This window comes from Trachypithecus francoisi, unplaced genomic scaffold (assembly GCF_009764315.1).
Source record: "Trachypithecus francoisi isolate TF-2019V2 unplaced genomic scaffold, Tfra_2.0 Contig01579, whole genome shotgun sequence".
Classification (NCBI taxonomy): domain Eukaryota; kingdom Metazoa; phylum Chordata; class Mammalia; order Primates; family Cercopithecidae; genus Trachypithecus; species Trachypithecus francoisi.
Genome location: NW_022681442.1, coordinates 4,364,565 through 4,384,542, shown reverse-complemented (window position 1 = coordinate 4,384,542; position 19,978 = coordinate 4,364,565). Strand labels below are relative to the sequence as shown.

The window sequence follows — 19,978 nt, the reverse complement described above, 5'->3', positions numbered from 1 at the left end:
GTAGGTTCCTTGTGTCCTGTGAGCAGGGGACGTTGCCACAGTGTCTAAATTCCATTTGCATTTTCAGAAGGCTGCTCTGGCGGCCAGTGAGGAGTGTCCTTGAGGAGTCAGCGTGGAGGCAGGGAGGGCAGGTGGGAGGCTGTGGCAGCAAAGCCAGTGGGAGGCAGTAGCGGTGCAGCCCAGGTGCTGTTTGTCCCGGGGGTAGTTAACAGCCTGAACCAAGGGCTCTGTCGCTGTCTAGAAGGGGGCTGTGAGGAAGAGAGAACGCCCGGTATGATGCTCAGGCCTGTGGCATGCAGCTGGGGCTTGGCGGTGCAGTGCCTGGCACTGGAATCCCTAGGGAAGGCGAAGCAGCTGTGGCTTCCACCAAGGCAGGGGGAGTTTGCAATGTTTAGGGTCAGCAAGGGTGGAGCCCGGTGGGTGTAGGGTGTGGGTGTTGGGCTCAGGAGGAAGGAGAGCCCTGGAGATGGATCAGAATTGGGAGTCATTGGCATGGCAGGAGGTGAGGTCCCTTGGGGGATATGTGGAGGGACCCCAAGGAACCCACAGGCAAGGGGCTGGGGGAGCGGGGCCCCACACAGGGAGCTGGAAGGAGGGTGGAGAGGAGGGTGGACACCCTGGGAGCGAGGGCCACGAGTGCCCCAGAAGTGAGGTGGCCAAAGTGTCATCAGAAAGGCCATTTGAGAACAGCCTGAAGTCATTGTGGCGTTGGCAGGAACAGAACTGTGGTGCGGGCCAGAGTCAGGCTGCGGTGGGAGTGAGGAGGGGCCCTGTGGGAAGTGGATGCGGGGCCCGGCCCCCAGTGTGGGGACTTGTCTGATGGAGCGGAAGGTCGCAGGGCCTGGGGCTGCTTTTCTGGGTGAGAGGCTGGCGTGGGCTTCATTATAGAAAGCAGGAGCCAGAGAGGTGAGAACTGAAGGCGCTAAGCAGAGAGAGAGGACAAAGGCAGGAGTGCCCTGAGCAGACAGCGGGGAAAGAGGTTGGAGCCCCATAGGGCAGGCGGGTGCCCAGAAAACCCAAGGTGGGGGCAGAGGCTGGGAGCTGGAAGTCTAGTGTTTGGTTTGGGTGGTTGGAAGCTTAGCGAGTTCCTTTCTTGTGGTGGCTTTTGTTTTTCTCTGTAGGAGGTGGTGACATGAGACAGGAGGGGTGGGGGCCAGGCTTGAGGAGAGCAAAGAAAGACTGAGTCAGCCATGGAGGGAGAGTGGAGAAGGAGAGGAAACTCAGCCCTTCAGGAGAACAGGTAGACCCACAGTGTGAGACGCGCCTCTCCCCATGTTTCTTCTGTATTCCGTTCTCTCTGTCCTGACTTTTGTTCCATCACCTAGGACTGATAGCAGATGTGGGTTCCTCCCAGTTCTTGCTAAACTTCATTTATCGAGAGACACAAAATCATCTTGGTCAGTTAAGCAGAATTCTGAGTTAAACCAACATTTTGGGATCACTGGCATTCCCTGTCCCCACCTCTGGGGGCACGACCCCTTCTCTGGGGGTGTCACTGTGACATTTTTGATGCTAGGAGCTCGGGAAGACCCCGGCAGGGAAGCCTTTGGGAGCCCTCGCCCTGCCTGACCCTCTGCTGGTCCTGATTCATGCAGCATCCGGTGGTCCAAGGGGAGCCAGCGGCAGGTGGGCCATGAAGGCCTGTCTTGTTTGTGGCCAGTTCACCCTGGTGAAACGGTATTTATAAACTTGCTACAGGCGGTTGATGCTTTGCTGGACACAGTATAAAATGCATGAAGCCAATTCGTGCCTCACCCTCTGGGTGTTCGTAAGTGACACGAGAGACCAGGAGACTGAGCAATCAGCCTGTGCGAACGCTGGCTATTAAATGTCACAGTGAACGTTTTCTTTTTTTTTTCCCCCAAAGCAACACTGAGGTAGTGGAAGCAGAACATTTGAAATCAGAATGAAATTATTACTATTTAATGCTCTTTTGACAAGTTGCATCCCAAAGCAGATGGTTGGGATCTGGTTGGCATTGAAGAACAGGGTGAACGCTGAGGTGAACAACAGCATGGATAGCATGGATCGTTCTGGAGTGGAGATTTATGGGGCAAACGCTGCTTTATCCTCTACTATGGTTTTGGTGAAGGTGAAGCGTGGTGGTTTTGCAAAGTTAGCTTTGGGGCTGCACAGACCAACCCCAAATCCCAGCATTGCCAGTCTGGGCCAAAGACTTCAGTTTTGCGTGTCTCCACCATCTCCTTCATGAAAGGGGATAGTAATAGGCCTCCTTCATCAGGTTGCCATGGGGATGTAATGTGTCCATAGAGCCCGGCACCTAAAAACTTGTCTGGCAGGTGCAGAATACTCACATTAGAGATGAGGCAACTTGAACTCACTTGAAATGACTTGACCTGCACACCAGAGTTGAGACACCAGCCTGCCATTCTTTCAGGCATTTCCCATCCCAGGTAACTATGGAAATATGCCCAGGTAATATATTCTTAGTCACTTTAAAAATTAAAGTATAGGCTGGGCACGGTGGCTCACGCTTATAATCTCAGCACCTTGGGAGGCTGAGGTGGGTGGATCACTTGAGGTCAGGAGTTTGAGACCAGCCTGGCCAGCATGGCGAAACCCCGTCTCTACTAAAAATACAAAAATTAGCCAGGCGTGGTGGTGGGCACCTGTAGTCCCAGCTACTCGGGAGGCTGAGGCAGAAGAATCACGTGAACCTGGTGGGTGGGGGTTTCAGTGAGGCAAGATTGTGCCACTGCATGCCAGCCCAGGCGAAAGAGTGAAACTCTGTCTCAAAAAAACAAAAAAAGAAAGGTATAATTTACATACAATAAAATTTACTCTTTTTTACTGGACAGCTCTGCCAGCTTTGACAAAGGCATAATGCAGTCATCCCATGGGAGGGCCCCTGAGCCCTCCGCATTCCCCTGCCCCCTTCCCCACCAGCCACTGACATGCTCTCCATTCCTATAGTTTTGCCTTTTCCAGAATGTTATGAAAATTGAGTCATACGGGCTGCAGCCTTTTGCATATGTCTTGTTTTATGTGTCACTGTGTTGTTCAGGTGCATCTGTGTTGTTCAGGTGCATCTGTGTTGTTCACGTGCATCTGTGTTGTAGGTAACAGTGGTTGTTGCTTCTGTGTTACTGTGTCGAGTTCCGTTGTATGGATTCCCCTCTTGAGGGGACATTCGGGTTATTTCTAGTGTTTGGGGATTACAGATAAAGCTGCTAGAGACATCCATATAAGGGTTTTGTAACCGTAATAGGTTCACTGTCCCATGTGCATGCCAAGTCAATGTGCTGCGACTCTGGGTTGCAGCAGAGAAAGAGTTTTAATCGCAGGACCACCAAAACAGGAGGAGGAAACCTCAGATTGTCTGCTGGAGGAGTTTGGGGCTAGGTATTGTTAAGGGTTTTTCGAGCAGGCTTAAGTGGGTTGAAGAGCGTGGGGTAAAGGGACAGGGAGATGAAGAAACTGCATTGCAGTGCTGATTCCTTTCCTCTGTGGAGGGTTTTCAAACCAGTTGGCACCAGCAGTTTCCCTGGGATTCAGGATCTGAGAAACACCTCAAGCAATTCTTAAACAAAAGACTTGTGATCCTTATATCAGAAATCCTATTTGCAGGAACGTTGGGGATGCAGATCTAGTGCTGCGTGACTTGGGATTATGAGGAAGTGGGCCGAAGGGCAGCCTGTTCCGGGCTTAATTATCACTGTATGGCTGTCCAGAGTTCTTGTTAATCTTATGAGGATGCCTTCAGTTTTTGTGAATGTAGGTTTTCACTTCATTTGAGGAGGTAGCTAGGAGTAAAGTGGCTGGATGCTACGGATTCTGAATGTTTACCTGTGAGAGACTACTGAACTCTTCTAAAGTTGCTGAACTATTTTTGCATTCAGACTAGCAGTGTTTTATACAAAGAGCACGTTATACTAAGAGTAGGAGTTTTGTTTTGTTTTCATGATTCTTAGAGATGTTACTTGTATCTTATTGTCATTTTAATTTGCATTTCCCTGATGAGTAATGGTGCTGAGCGTCTTTCCAAGTACTTATTTGCCATCTCTCTTCTTTGGAGAATTGTCTCTTCGTCTCTTTTGCCCATTTTGCGAGGAAGGGAAGATTGTTTTCTTATGATTGAGTTTTAAGGGTTCTTTGTGTATTCTTGGTACTAGTCTTTAGCAGATTTATGATCTCCAGTCATTTTCTCCTTGTGTAGTTCTTTTGTTATCTCAGTAGTACCTTTCAAAGAGCAGAAATTCTTTATTTTGATGAAGTCCAATTTATCAGTTTTTTCTTTTACACATTGTGCTATTTGTATTATATCTAAGAAATCTTTGCTTAGCCCAAACTCACATGTATTTTCTTCCAAAAGTTTTACAGTTTTTGAAGTTCTACATTTAAGATCTGTGATCTCTTTAAAGTTGAGTTTTGTGCAGTGTGAGAGAGTAGGGCATGAAGTTTATTTATTTGCCCATGGTACCGTGTACCTTTGTTACAAATCCATCAACGTCTGTATATGTTCAGGGGAATACTTTTCAAGTGAGTTTCTGCCTACTTGCTTTTGGAGAACAATTGTAAAAATTGTTTCTGTAATCGTGTAGTATTTTCCAGTGTTCAAAGTGTTACCCTATTCATTTTCCAATTTGATTTTGAGCTTTAATGCAACCCCTTGAAGTATCTGGAGTGAATGTTATTTTCCCCTCTTACTTAAAGACACAGGTAGAAGGTGGCAGAGCCAGAGTCAGATCACTTAAAATCTAGCAACTTTTCCCAACAGAAGAGAGCAGAGGGACTCAGGCTCTGACTTTCCCCCAGCTGAATTTAATTCTAGCTTAGTTCAGTACTAGCTTTATGAACAGGGACAAAGTAATGAATGTCTCCATTGTCGGTTTTTTCTCCTTCCTACTCAGCTACCTTATAATAGGAGGTAATGTGCTCTGGCTGTGTCCCCACCCAAATCTCATTTTGAACTGTAGCTCCCATAATCCCCCTGTGTTGTGGGAGGGGCCCTGTCGGAGGTAATTGAATCATGAGCACAGGTTTTTCCTGTGCTATTCTGATGATGGTGAATACGCCTCCTGAGATCTGATGGTTTTATAAGGTGCAATTCCCCTGCACACACTTTGTTGTCTGCTGCCATGTAAGATGTGCTTTTGCTCCTCCTTCCCCTTCCACCATGATTAAGAGGCCTTCCCAGCCATGTGGAACTGTGAGTCCAGTAAACCTCTTTCCTTTATAAATTACACAGGCTCAGGTATTTCTTCATAGTAGGATGAAAATGGACTAATACAGGAGGTCTGTAAGAATTAAAGATCAAATATACACGGGTCCTAGCACAGTGTGTAGCATGACAGGATCTATCATGAATATAATTACTCTGTTTTTTGAGGGTGTTTGTTTTCTAGAAGATACATTACTGAAGAACAAAATGATTAATAATTAAAGTATATACAGATATACAGGAAAACATTTTTGGAATGGAACAAAGACAGTTGACTTTAATCATTGAATGTAGAAGAGTTGAAGTGAATTTAATGGAAGAGGATTATTCTGAGGGGGACAGGTCTTCATTTTGCTTTAACTTCACAGAGCTCTGCAGGGGTTAAAGGAGAAAATCACATGCACAGCAAAGCACGTTGTATAGGCACTTAGGCCGCAGGTGGTAAGTGTTAGCTTCTGTTAATAATAATTTTATTATTTGTCAAGACAACCTGTAAGAATTTAGCATTCTTTGAGCATTCTTTGTAGATTAGAGGTTCGTTTTCTTTTTTGAGACAGGATCTTGCTCTGTTGCCGGGGCTGGATTGCCATGCTGTGATCGTGGCTCACTGCAACCCCTACTTCCTGGGCTTAAGTGATCCTCTTGCCTCAGCCTCCGGAATAGCTGGGACAACAGGCATAAGCCACGAATGCCAGGGCAATTTTGTTGTAAAGGTGGAATTTCGCCATGTTGCCCAGGCTGGTCTCAAACTCCTGAGCTGAAGCGATCTGCCTGCCTCAGCCTCCCAAAGTGCTGGTATTACAAGTGTGAACCACTGCTCCTGATGGATTTTTTCTTTGCTCCATTTTCATCGTGTTAGCCATCAGCCTCTCATCTAGAAGTGATCTTTCTCTTCTCAGTGTTTCTGCGGTTCTTCTCATAAGGATTACAAATTAGTATGAGCACTCCCTAACCTGCATGCTGCTCAGCCTTCTTGTTTCTTGGTTTGCAGGGGGCAGCACTGAAATACTTACCAACGATCGTCAACGATGTGAAACTGGTGTTTGATCCCAAAGAGCTCAGGTAAGTGTGCAGCCGAGGCGAATGCCTGTCACGTGCCATGTGGGACCTCCTTCTCAGTGCACTTAGTTTATGGGATGTTCAGGGTTCTGCCTCATGTCTCCATATGTCAGTGCCCTGGATCGTCCTGGAACATGTGTTGCTGGTGGTGTCTGTGACTCTTTGATAATTATGACAGGATATGGAAAAGGCATCACTAGTCAACTCTCAGAATATTTTTAGAGAAGATTGTTTACAGTCTAATTGGCATATAATGCCCATTTGGCATTTTGCGTACTTTGAGGTTTGAATTTCAAGATGTGGTTGTTGGTTTTGCTCTTGTTTTCAGCACCTAAAAATCCTGACATAAGAGCTTTAATATTCCTGTGCCAGCTCCTGCTTCTATAATAGAGGCAACTCCTCTTTGGGAGGGGCCCTGAGCCTCAAGCAGAAGACTCAGAAGTTGCTAAGAAAATAATTTTTAGAAAACCCCACAAACAAACTTGGAGAAAGCTGGTCACTGGGCTTGCAGACCAAGGAGTGAGATTGGACACCAAATCCTTCCTTTTCTCTCCCTAACTTGCCGCCTCTCGGTGGCCAGGTGCGCTGTTTGTTTCCTCTTCTGTTGGTGTCACTGCATTCTGAAAAGTGCCATTGTGAGCAAATGGGATACACAGCCTTTATAATTTACTTTTTAAGAGATAGGGGTCTCACTCTGTTGCCCAGGCTGTAGTGCAGTGGCGCGATCATAGCTCACTGCAGCTTCAAACTCCTGGCCTCAAGCGCCCCTCCTGCCTCTGCCTTCAGAGCACTGGGATTACAGACGTGTGCCACTGCTCCCACCGCAGGGATGCACAGTCTTTTAAACCACAGACATTTAATAGCACAGTCCTCAACTACTTTTTGTTTTGGTTTTGATTTGACACAATAAACTACCTGTGGGTGAAGACGCCATTTTTTACTGGCCAGTGAAGCCCTCCTAAATATTAGTAAAGAGCCATCTGTCCACTGAGCAGTGAAACTGAATAAAAAATGATCATCCTTCTTGTTCTTTATGTCTACCATAGGTCACTCGTGCCCTGGAATTGAAGGGCGAGAGGCTCTCTGGGAGGCGCTGTCCCCCACGAATCACTGGGAATCTGATGTTCCCTAGGATTTAGTGCCGTGCAGGGAGACATTTATTTTCTGCTCCCGGAGCACTAACAGTGCTGGCCATTAGCTTAGCAGGCCCTACATGAGAAAAGGAGAAACACACGGGCTCACGGGCAGTGTCTGTGCACCTGGCACGCTGTAGAGTCTTCTCCTTGGCACATGCTTCTCCAAGAGTGGGCCCCGAAATGGCAGCTCCAGTAGCGCTTGGGAACTTGTTAGAGAAAGCCAAACTTTGGCTTCCTCCCCAGACCTTTTGAATTAGAAACTGCACAGTGGGGCCTGGTCATTTGGTTTTAACAACCCCCCTCCCCGCGCAGGTGCTTCCAGGGCTTTCTCATATTTGAGCATTTGAGCAGCTCAGGTCTTGACAAACTGAGAGGAAAGTGGAGAAAGCTGCAGCTGATGTCCGCTGTGGCCATACTCTAGGCCTGTCTCATGGTGCACACAGATCAGCTCCTCACCCACGGAGGGGTATCGTCGTTGCTGTCAGTTTGTGCTTAAGTTGGGCCTGTCCTCATTGTACACACAAATGAGCCCCTCACCGACGGAGGGCCGCGCCTGTCCTCGTTGTGCGCACAAATGAGCCCCTCACCGACGGAGGGCCGGGCCTGTCCTCGTTGTGCGCACAAATGAGCCCCTCACCGACGGAGGGCCGGGCCTGTCCTCGTTGTGCGCACAAATGAGCCCCTCAAGGGGTATCATCGAAGCTCACAGTTTGTAGTTGAGCCATGTGCTTGGAGATCCTAGGAGGACCTGCTTGGCCAGGGCCAGTGCAGGCGGCTGCTGGCCTGTCTGCGATTTGTGCATCCCTGTGTTCCTCCTCAATACCTGTGACACTGATTTTTTTTTTTTTTAATACTTTAAGTTCTAGGGTACATGTGCACAATGTGCAGGTTTGTTACATATGTATACATGTGCCATGTTGGTGTGCTGCATCCATTAACTCGTCATTTACATTAGGTATATCTCCTAATGCTATCCCTCCCCCTACCTCGCCCCCACAATAGGACCCGGTGTGTGATATTCCCCTTCCTGTGTCCAAGTGATCTCATTGTTCAGTTCCCACCTATGAGTGAGAACATGCGGTATTTGGTTTTCTGTTGCGATAGTTTGCTGAGAATGATGGACACGAACTCATCCTCAATTTTTAAAAATGACATTGAAAATCACCTACATACCTGTTTCTATTTAGAAAATTGGTTCATGTTTTAATAAACAGAAGAGATGACAGAAGAGGATAACTCAAACTTAAGTCCACTACCCAAAAGAATCAGAAAGTGCTGGATCCCTTTCATACACACATACACACACACCTAAAAACGTCACCATTCTTGGTTTGGCGTGGTGACTCATACCTGTAATCCCAGCACTTTGGGAGGCTGAGGCAGGCAGATCACGAATGAGGTCAGGAATTCAAGACCAACCTGGCCAGCATGATGAAACTCTTGTCTTTATTAAGATACAAAAAATTAGCTGGGCATGATGGCACGTGCCTATAATCCCAGCTACTCGGGAGGCTGAGGCAGGAGAATTGCTTGAACCTGGGAGGCAGAAGTTGCAGTGAGCCAGGATCACACCATTGCACTTCATCCTGGGCGACAGGGCGAGACTGTCTCCAAAAAAAAATAAAAGTCGCCATTCTTTGTGATCAGCTCCTGCACTTAAGATATCTTCCTCTCCCATGCCATGAGGACATCTTCTGTATCATCATTGTTAATAACTTTCATGCTGATTCCGTCCCATGCTGGCCCATCTTTAAACAGCAATAATAGACATGTCATCTATTATGTGCTCTCACCATGTAAAACAGGCTTTGCACAAAGTACTTGTATGAGTCCATTAATCTTTACAACAATGGTATGACATAGGTTCTATTGTTAGCCTAATTTTATCCTCAATAACTTGTCTGTGATAATTCAGCTGGTATATGGCAGTGGTTCAAGGCCAACCGGGCTTTTTGATTACAAAGAACAGGCCTGTAGCTACTGTGCTACCTGATGGCTGTTGAGTTGTATTGAAGTTTTTTAAAAAATATATATATTATAAAATGCTAGGATAGAGTTTCCTGTAGCGTAATTGTAGTTTCTGCTCCTATTTTATATCATTAGGATAAAAAGAGAAACGGCATTACTTCGTATTGCATTTTCTTACAGGATTTTCAGTAGATTTTATCTAGTTGCCCCCCTCCAGAAGGTGAAACCAACATTCTACCAGCATATGTTGGTGTTGGTTTTCCCAAACATTGCTGGTACTGGGAATTCTCATCGTATAGAACCTTGCCGCTATGATTGGGAAACCATATCTGTCCATTTTAATTTGTGTTTAGTTACTAACAAGAGCTCTTCTTCTACAATTTCTTCGTAGGTCTGTTAGCCTTTCCTAAAAGTATATATATGTATATATTTATTATTATACTTTAAGTTCTAGGGTACATGTGCACAACGTGCAGGTTTGTTACATAGGTATACATGTGCCATGTTGGTGTGCTGCACCTATGAACTCGTCATTTACATTAGATATATCTCCTAATGCTATCCCTCCCCACTCCCCCCTCCCCACAATAGGCCCCAGTGTGTGATGTTCCCTTTCCTGTGTCCAAATGTAAAAGTATATTTTTTTTAAAGTGATATATTATTTACAAACTGTAAAGTAATCTGTTGTAGACGGTTCAGTTCAGTGGTTTTTAGTGTATTTATGAAGATGTACAATGATTACCAGGGTCCAATTTTAGAACATTTTTATAACCCCGGCAAGATCCCAGTGTCCATTTCTGGTCGTTTTTCCTTCCTAGCCAGTCCCAGGTAACCCCTAATCTATTTTCTGTATCTACACATTTGTCTTTTCTGGCCTTTTTATAGAGCTGGAATCATACAACTTGTGGCCTCTGTACTGGCTTCTTGTACTTAGCATAAAATTTTCAAGATTTCTCCATGTTTTAGCATCAGTGCTTCCTTCTTTTTGGAGATGAATTGTGTGGATATACTGCATTTTGTTCATCCATTCATCAGCTGATGGACTTCTGGGTTGTTTTTACTTTTTGAGTGTAATGAACGATGCCACTAGGATTCATGGACAAATTGTTGTGTGGATCTATGTTTTCATTTTTTTGGGTGGGGCGAGTGATATATGCCTGGAAGTGGAATTGCTGAGCCATATGGTGACTGTCATGTTTAACATTTGGAGGAAATGCCACACTGTTTTCCAAAGTGAATGCACTGTGTTACCTTCCCACCAGCTTGGTGTGACTGTTCTCATTTCCTTATGTCTTTAGCAACGCTTGTTATTGTCTGTCTTTTGGATTATAGGCATCCAAAAGTTGTTGTGGAGTGAAAACGAACACTTTCAAAACGTCGTTTCTTGGAATGAGTTATTGACCCCATAGTGCATGAGGGGCTGTGTTGAACATACTGGTGACATTAATGACCATGTGATGACCTTGTATCTCAGTATTGTAATGACGTTGGATCCTTTTGCTGTGTGTCTCAAAATTATTTCCCTCGTGTTTTTCCTCACAGCAAAATGTTTACTGAATTCATCCTCAATGTTCCCATGGGCTTGCTGACCATCCAGAAACTCTACTGCCTGATTGAAATCGTCCACAGTGACCTCTTCACACAGCATGGTGAGTGGAACCCCAAGAATTATTCACTTGTCCTGTTATTTATTTTCTGAAGACACTGACCCTCTGAATTGCCTCCTCTTGACAAAAGGAGTGGAGGTTGCAACCAATTAAAACTGCTGTATTACAAGACAGGAAGATTTAGCCCTTACAAGAGAAGGGTGATCGACATGTAGTGCAGGTGATAGATCATTGAGAAATGAAGGCAAAAGCTCCTAGTTTGTAATTTAGGTATACACCAAAGTCCTGGGTTAATCAGCATACATTGTAGCCTTTAAGATAGGTGATTGTCTGTCCCGGGGAGGCAATCACTTCACTCCATTGTGATGATTGCAAGGAAAAGAATTCAAGTTTTCTTTAAATCTGAAAGTAATGGTTTTATCTTATTCTGAACTTTGCATTCTTTGACAGCGTTTCTTCAAATGCTACTCAAAGTAATAAGAATTTTAATGATTCTTCAACTCATTTATCCTGCAGAACACCTTATATTTCCCCATGTTATCTCCCTGCCCTTTTTATTAATCATTTTCTTTCTATTTGGCAGATGGAATTAATATTTTACCCTTGTCAAGCAGTTTTACTGAAAGCTTAAAACCTCTGCATAATTCCACAAGCTTCCTCATTTATTGGAGGCAAACGTGAAGTCTGTTGAGTGACAATCTGACTGAGATGCCTGGATTCATTTGATTCCTTTTTTTCCCCGGCGTTTGGCTGCTCCATTCATTTTCTGTTGTCCTCATTCTTGGTGTTGTTTTCAGTTCCCCTGTGCTTTCACGGATCCCAGACCTGAGATGTCCCTGCTAAGTTACTGGCTGGGTTTGGAACGCACTCTGTGCATGGCTTGGTCCTTTGTGCCTTCTGGGGTGTGAATTTTAATCTTCTTTCTCGGCTAAACCTTACAAAATGCACCAGAGTTTACACTTATTGCTAAGGCCAATATTGAAAGAAAATGTTGACTTCATTTAGGTGGGCGTGTTCTTCTCTAGAAAAAAACACATCAAACCAAGAAGTGGGGGGCTTTCTGCAGCCCCTCCGTGTAGACCTCTTTCTGAGTCAGAAGCCATTTCTTACTTTCATAAAAGAAAGTCAGTTCTCACCATTGTCTGGGACTCAAAGCACATGACTCTCCATTCAGCCATTATTCCTGACTGTCCATGTTTCAGTTTCTCACTGGAGACTGGATTGCCCACTCACCAGGTGTCTTCCAAAACTTGGGGACTCAAGGAAAGGCTGATAATAGAGGTGATGGCCAGGACCCTGCTTCAGGATTTCCTCCTACAGTGAATAAGCTTTATAACACGGCAAGTAAAATCCCCTGAAAATTTTATATCTTGTTCTTATTAGGTGGGTTACTGATGCCCCATCTCCTAACCATTCAATGCCAAGACACAGAAGGAGACATACTCTGTCACCAGCACTACCGTCATCAGTATCTTCATCAAATTAATAGCTATCAATAAGTATCAACTGTCCATGGAGAACAATTGTCAGTAAATTGTTGATGAATTGTGCTTGATTTTTCTTGAGTGTTGATTTAACAAAGATCTTCTTCAGGATATATTTACATATATTTAAAAATTTCTGTTGCAAAACTTTTTTCTGTATGTCACTTAGTTTCTTTGAATAAGAATGTAAACCATAAAAGATTCAATTAGATTTTTTTTTTTTTTCATTTGAGACGTAGTCTCGCACTGATGCCCAGCCTAGAGTGCAATGGCATGATCTTGGCTCACTGCAAGCTCCGCCTCCCGGGTTCAAATGATTCTCCTGCCTCAGCCTCCTGAGTAGCTGGGATTATAGGTACCCGCCACCATGCCTAGCTAATTTCTATATTTTTAGTAGTGATGAGGTTTCACCATATTGGTCAGGCTGGTCTCAAGCTCCAGACCTCAAGTGATCCACCCACCTCAGCTTCCCAAAGTGCTGGGATTACAGGTGTGAGCCACTGAGCCTGACCCCAGATATTTTTTCTCTATTAAAGCTTGCTCATTTTTTTAGCTCGTAGAAAGCTTGAAGGAAACGTACTGTTTATATTCAATGATTTTGTTAGCTTAGGTGTTTGTAATTGTTTCTCCCCCTCTTTTCTATACCCCATTTTTGTTTCATTCTTGTTCTCTAAGCCTTTTATCTTAGACAGCCTGAGGTCCTATTTTGGAAGTATGCAGGATATGAATAAATACTTAGCTTTGTTTAATATGGAATTACCAGGTAATATAATATTTTGAAGTAATTAACCTACTATCATCTTTTTAAGTATGGAGTTAGGATTTTGATGTTAGTATAAGCAAGTTGTATCCAGCATAGTAAATGAGATTGTATGAAATATATGAATCCCAAATTATTGTGGGCTAAATGAACCAAAATTAGCCTGAAGCTTCATGTCTTACAAGCAGCTCCAGAATGGCCCCATCAGAAGAAGTTGTCTAAGCCATAATTGGCAGCTCAAATGTACTTCTAAATGCTTCGTGGTTGCCTAGAAGCATTTCAGAATACTTTGGCCAATGTGAAAAAGGTCCTATTTACTGCCTTTGAGTTTTAAATGTTTTTCTTAAAACAACCTCAGTTTTTCTCATCTGCAAGCTCTCTGCTTGTTCAAAGTAGCCAACAGATATCTTAACCTCCTGGTCAAGAAAGATTTATCACCAGAAATCTTCCAGTTCGTCCATTCTTACAAAAGATGTCATTACTTTTGGAAAATATTCTGTGCCACCTTTGGTATAAGAATTTAAAGCCAAGCGGTTTTCTGATGAGACATGTTGGATCTGATTTTCATGCTTGCTTTTTCTGTTTCTTGTTAATTTGTACAAATGTGGTTGTTTTTGTCCTGTTTCCTGATCCCAGTGGAATCAGTCAAATGAACTCTCCTTGTGTTCAGATTTCTAGAACTTGGTATAACTGGATTTAGCTGCATATGCCACTGAATGCACTTGCCCTTAGTAAACATCCTCGGGAGGATGTGATCAGAATGCGTCCCTGTGTGTGTCCTCCGGGTTCCTTCGTGGGGGCTCCCTGGGTGAAGTGGGATTCCCGTCTTTGCTTCTCAGCTTGTGTGTTGCCTTACTCACTGAAAGAGGCCCACTGGTTGCTTTGCACTAAAACCTTTCTTTTTATCTCCCCCTGATATAATGACAAGTGGATCTGTTCGCAAGAGGCTGGCAGTGAATTCTGAAGCTGGTGTTGTTCCTCTGCAGAAAAGCCTTTTGTTGCCAGGTCTAGGTCCCAGTAGGCCAGGCCTTACAGTGCCTTGGTTGTTTCTGGCCTTGTTTTCCCCATTTCTTTCTCTTGGAGAACATGGAAACTGTAGATGCATCCAGCTGAGTTTGTTGGGCTTCACAGGAGACACATCTTTGGGCTTGTCAAAGCAAGATAGCTGTGTGTGATCCAGCCCGTGTGGGACTGGCCTGAATGAGGACACCAGGGTTGTGTCACTGCAGCCATTTGCTCACAGTGCATTCAACTTTCCTCTGCCCTTCTGTTCTATCCGGGCCCTCAAGGATTAGATGATGGCCACCCACACTCTGCAGGGTGGACGTGCTTGACTCAGTCTGCCAATCCCATTGCTAATCTCTGTTGGAAACATCCTTACAGACACACTCAGAAATAATGTTCAGCCAGCTCTCTGGGCATCCATGGTGCAGTCATTTGGCATTTAAAATTAACCATCACTGAGCATTTCTTCCAAGAGGACCCTGCTTAAAATACCTCTCTATGTGCTACCTCATGGCTCCTCATGGCACGCGCCCCATGTAGAATCATTGTATTTCTTACTTGCTTATTTGTGGGCCTTCCATAGTATGAGAGCTTTCCAAGCTGGGCCTTGTTCATCTAGATTTTGCTCTTCTGCTGGTACCTAGCGCATGCCTGGCCTCAGCATGCCTGTAGTGGATATTTATTGAATGAATGAAATGCTTAGGGGTATTCCTAACCAGGAGGCAGTACAGAGAAAGCAGCAGGACTGGCTATACACATGTGTAGTTGACTTGATTGAAGGGAGGTGAAGGTTTGGGTTCATATGGGGAAATTGGCAGCCTTTCCTTGTCTTAGCTTTGAATGAATTGATCATAGGGGAGAAAGGAGAGGTCTTAGGGGAGGAGTAACATCAGGAGAAAAGGGAGAGGGAGAAAAGGGAGAGACTTGAGGTGTGAAGAGTCTTCTCTGAGCAGTTTTATAAAATCAAGATGCTCTTCTATTTTCATTTGATCTAATCCTCTATTTTCTGGAAATAGGAGGGGGGTGGAGTTCAGATCTTTGCATTCAAGATACCTTTTTGCTAAAACTATGGAAAATTTCAAATATACAGTAGGGCAGAAAGAAGAGCGTAAGGCAGTATACTCATCACTAAGCTCTACAAATTATCAACTCATGATCCATCTTTTTTTTTGTTGTTTTGAGACAGAGTCTCGCTCTGTTGCCAGGCTGGAGAGCAGTGACGCGAACTGGGCTCACTGCAACCTTTACTTCCCGGGTTCAAGCGATTCTCCTGCCTCAGCCTCCTTAGTAGCTGGGACTACAGACACGTACCACTACATCCAGCTAATTTTTGTATTTTTAGTAGAGACGGGATTTCACCATGTTGGCCAGGATGGTCTTGATCTCTTGACCTTGTGATCCACCCTCCTCGGCCTCCCAAAGTGCTGGGATTACAGGCTTGAGTCACCACGCCCAGCCGATCCATCTTTTTTATCTGTATGCCCATCCCCCAGATATTTTGAGGCAAATCTCTGCCATCACAGCATTCCATTTGTGTCGTTTTAAATGTATGGTAGTAATACAGAGGGCACAACAGTGTTCCTAAGAAGAGGCTGTGCAGAGGAGCTGGTCCCCATGCTGGTGAGACATCCACCTTGGATGTTCCCACCCCTGCCCCTCTGCCGAGGTAGAGGGCCTGTAACATGTTAGCATGCTGTGCAGGAGAGTCAGTGAATGGGCAGTGTGCGTGAGAGTCAATGGGCTGTGATGGCTTTAAGCTTTGTCTCGCCATGTGATTTGACTACTTGAAAACTGGTTAATAGATTGTGTGCTTCACCAAAAGATGACTCTTGCATATAATCTGTGGTGTGGAGTGAGCAGATTTTCAAAGCAAGATAGATACAAAGAGAAGGAAAGGTCAAAGCTTCATGATGTGTGCATTTGTAGCTTTGTTTCCATGTGATTATATTGGTGCTCATATAGCTGACAAAAACTGTGAGAATTAAAGCTTAAATCATATAGAAATGAAACGTTTTCGTGTAATTAAACACTGGAACACTGACATTTAGGATTTATGCTCACAAAAATGTGTAACATTAATGTTACAGAAATTGGAATAAAATGAAGCATCCTGAGCTAACATTAACTTTTAAGTTAGTAAAGAGCATTGGCCATACTTGTAAGAAGCCTTTGAGTGGAGGTGAGAGTCCTCCTGGAACATGTTCTCTCACCCACTGGCCCCTTTCTGAATCTGACACTGGCCCCCTTCTGAACCTGACAGCTTTGGGAAGCTTGTTTCAATGAACACTGGGTCACTTCTTTGCCTTTGAAGATGTAATTTTTCCATATTCCCATTTCCATAGTGGCTAAAGCAATGCACAGGTTTTCTTTGGAGCTTACTGTATCCTTATCATTTTGTCCTCACTCAGTTTGTTTTGGATGGGAGTGTGAGATTTTGAGAGTAAAGTTTAGTGGTAAGACGACCCCTTTTTCGTCTTGCAAATAGTTGAATACTCTAGATAGGCTGCTTTTCTGTGAGTCTGCTATTCTCTGGCACCCTGTGTAGTTTTCTGTTTGCCTGTTGGTTGTTTTCCTGGTGGTTGGACTCTGGTAGTGAGTAGGAATGGGAAAGAGGCCATTCCCTCATACCTTGGCCCTCCTGGGGCTCCTCCCTTCACTATAGCCAACAGGCTCCTTGTAGACAGTGTTCATGAGTTTTTTCAAACTTCATTTGCTTCCATTTTTGAGCAATATAGAGCTTCTTGAAAGTGTAGGCCTGGTGAGTTTAAATTATTTTCCTTATTATTTTCAAGGTGAGTGATTCTTGTAGTTATCAAGCAAAGTAAAATTCTCCTTTTTAATGGTGGAAACATTAGTTACAGCAGCCCTTTGAAATCTGAGGGCAAAGTCCCAGACACCTATTGGGACTAACTATTAGGAAATATTGAAGTCAGATGTCTACACTATTATCATTGTGATTTGATCCATTATAGAAATTTATATCTCAAAAAATTACCCCATTAATCAACTTATTATGCCTTAAATTATAGAAAAGCTGCGTGTTTAAAACAAACCCATAATACACCTTCTTAACGTTTTTGATAAAAGCATTTTTGATTAAAAAAACAAAATAAAATATCTTGAGCTTTACTGTTGTGGAAAATAGAAGTATATTTTGCTATATCGAAAGGGATCTTAAACCCGAGCTACTCTGCAGTAGTTTTGTTAACTCGATAGATGTTGTGCAGAAGGAACAATTGGGGTTGGGGTCAATTTTGCCACAGTCACTTAATGTACCACTCATATAGCATTCTGCAGTACTTTAATTAGATAGTTGTGCTGATGACTTCTAATGAACGGAACCAGCTGTGAACCCCGAAGACTGATTCTTTTAAATAATGGTGGAATGTAAACATCATTTTCTCTTCTGTGTGTTTCATGCCTCGATAAAACTTTTTATCTGTAATACTGCACCTTTTTCATCCCTCATTCTGTATATCATTATCTTTCATTATATATGTTTTGGAAAAGACCATTTGTTAAAACACTGCAGGGTTTTAGAAATGACTTATTGAATGTAGGAGGGTGAACTCAATTTTTAATTGTATCCATTTCAATTCCATCATAATTCATTGAATATCTGCCGTGTGCTCAGGACCATTGGTTAGAGAGTTTGCTTCCTTTGAGAGTCTTCAGAGTCATCTACTTAAAAATGTAGAATTGGAAAAGAGTGATTATCTCAGTGCTTAGATAAGGACACCAGAGTTCAGCAAGAAGCCTGGCAGGGAGGTGTCCACCGCCGTGGTGCTGATGGAGGAGGTGGCTTCTTACAAATCCATCAGCCCACTCTTTTCTTAAACTGTTTCACACCCACCATATGAGTAATGCATTCTGAAAACGGAATTTACTTCAAATGCCATATGGAACAAGACAAAATACAAATAAGTGAATAAATAAACATAGAAATAAATTAAATGTATAAAGTATACAGTGTTGTGCTCATATGTTAATGGAGTTTTCATAGTTTTTCTCTTCTTTCTGTGTGGGGAGTTTTATCTGTGATCAAATTGGTGGTGCCAACAGTTCTTTATAGTGGAGTTGGTGTAAACTTTATCATCGTCTGTTGAGTTCTGCCGTCACTTCTGGGTGGGCTTCTGTTCCTGTTGCTGGATGTTGAAAACAAGAAGAACAATCTGAGAAGAGACTGTGTCAGTTGTCCTGTGTTTAGTCATGTGCACACTGGGCACCAGGAAAGCAATTCCCTGAGTCTCCTTACTCCATGATTTCTTCTAGATCCTGGGAGCTGGTTTCTGTAACTGCATGATATGTTGTCTACAGTAACTAGCCTGGGACAGTGGGAAGAACCCCAGGTCAGCCTGCAGTCTCCTAGGTTCTGCTTCAGGACCTCCATCTTTTCTTGGGCATAGACTCCTCCCTGGGTTCACAGTCCTTTCCTTAAGAGGAACTACAACACAATATAGGGTTTTAACATATGTATTTTATTGTCAGTGCAACCAGGAGGGGAGTTTGTGCAGGACCACATGGGCCAAGACCTATATTTTTTGCTACCGTTATTCTCCTGGTTTAAAAAATAGCCACCATTCCACAGCTCTGTATATTCTCTCTTGGTTTTCTCATCTTCCACGTGGTGAGATCCTGCCTGCAGACTGACAGCCCTGTAAATTCTTTCTGAACTTAACACAAGCCACATCCTTGATGTACTCCTGTCCACCTAGAGAATAGACTTCTTGCCTCACCAGTTCTTCCCACACAGTGTTCTCTGGCATTTTTCTTGCATCTTGCTGATTTTTTCATCTACTAATAAATGGGACTCATTTGTGATTTTTCTCCATTGGCTCTTCTTTCATTTCTTTCTTCTGACAGCTTGTTACTAGCAGAGTAATGGAAGTTTAATCTTTACTTCTCCAAAGTAAAAGATACAAAATATCTGCTCCCTCACTGCCTTCCTTTAAAGGATGGCTCGCTTTTTTACAAAGCCTTGTGCTGATGTCCAGAAAACATACCTTTGACAAATTTCTTTTTCCTTTTGTTCAACAGTCCACGTGCTACTGTGCTGCCTCCTTCCAGTTTCCAACACCCTTTTGCTTGCTCTGTCACCTTTTCATTTCAAATTCCATGATACTGAATACCTCAAGGGTGAATTGCAGATTACCACATTTCTGACATTTTCAGCCCTCTGCCCAGTGGCCGTGTTCCAATCAGAACACTTAAAACGTACTGCCCGGCAGCTTGGAATAGAAACACTGCACAGGCCATTTGTGTTTACTCCATTTTACAGACTAGGAAACTAATGCGCAGAAAGGAAAAGTGACCTACCAGGGGTAACTCGATGTTCATTTGTTCTCTGGTACTGCTAACTTTCATGACTTGTTAGGTTAAAATGATTCTTGAAAAATTTGCTTTGCATCTGTTATGTAAAAATGCCTGAATCATACAGGTTTACACATGTGTGTTCCTACATGGATCCTTTACCCTGCGGAGCTCCAGCTGAGGAATCAGACATCTAATAATTCTGACTCTAATGGTGCATAGGGGTGCAATCCTGAAGGTCCCTTCACTCAGCTCCCAGTTCCCACATCTGTGAAGTGTGGAGCTAAGTAGTTGGCTCTGTGATTCCTTACAGTGTCGGCACCTTCTTCTGTATTTCTGTTGTTTGAAGACTTGAATGGAGGGTGAAAAGCACCTGGACGTGTTGAAACATGTGGGTCCAGGATTCTTAGATGGTTGGAAAATAAGACAATTGACTATACAAGATGAATAGCAAACACTCCCCATGT

At 43.8% G+C, this 19,978-nt stretch overlaps 1 protein-coding gene across 3 annotated transcripts in view; it reads left to right on the top strand.

Annotated features, from left to right (window-relative positions):
- The window catches only part of DOCK1 (dedicator of cytokinesis 1), a 551,514-nt gene that overhangs the window by 196,505 nt on the left and 335,031 nt on the right, over positions 1 to 19,978 (top strand). For all 3 annotated transcript variants that reach the window (XM_033179145.1, XM_033179136.1, XM_033179142.1), the window contains 2 exons: positions 6,174 to 6,244; positions 10,888 to 10,994. In XM_033179145.1, the coding sequence (XP_033035036.1) occupies positions 6,174 to 6,244; positions 10,888 to 10,994 (178 nt within the window). The remainder of the gene's footprint in view (positions 1 to 6,173; positions 6,245 to 10,887; positions 10,995 to 19,978) is intronic.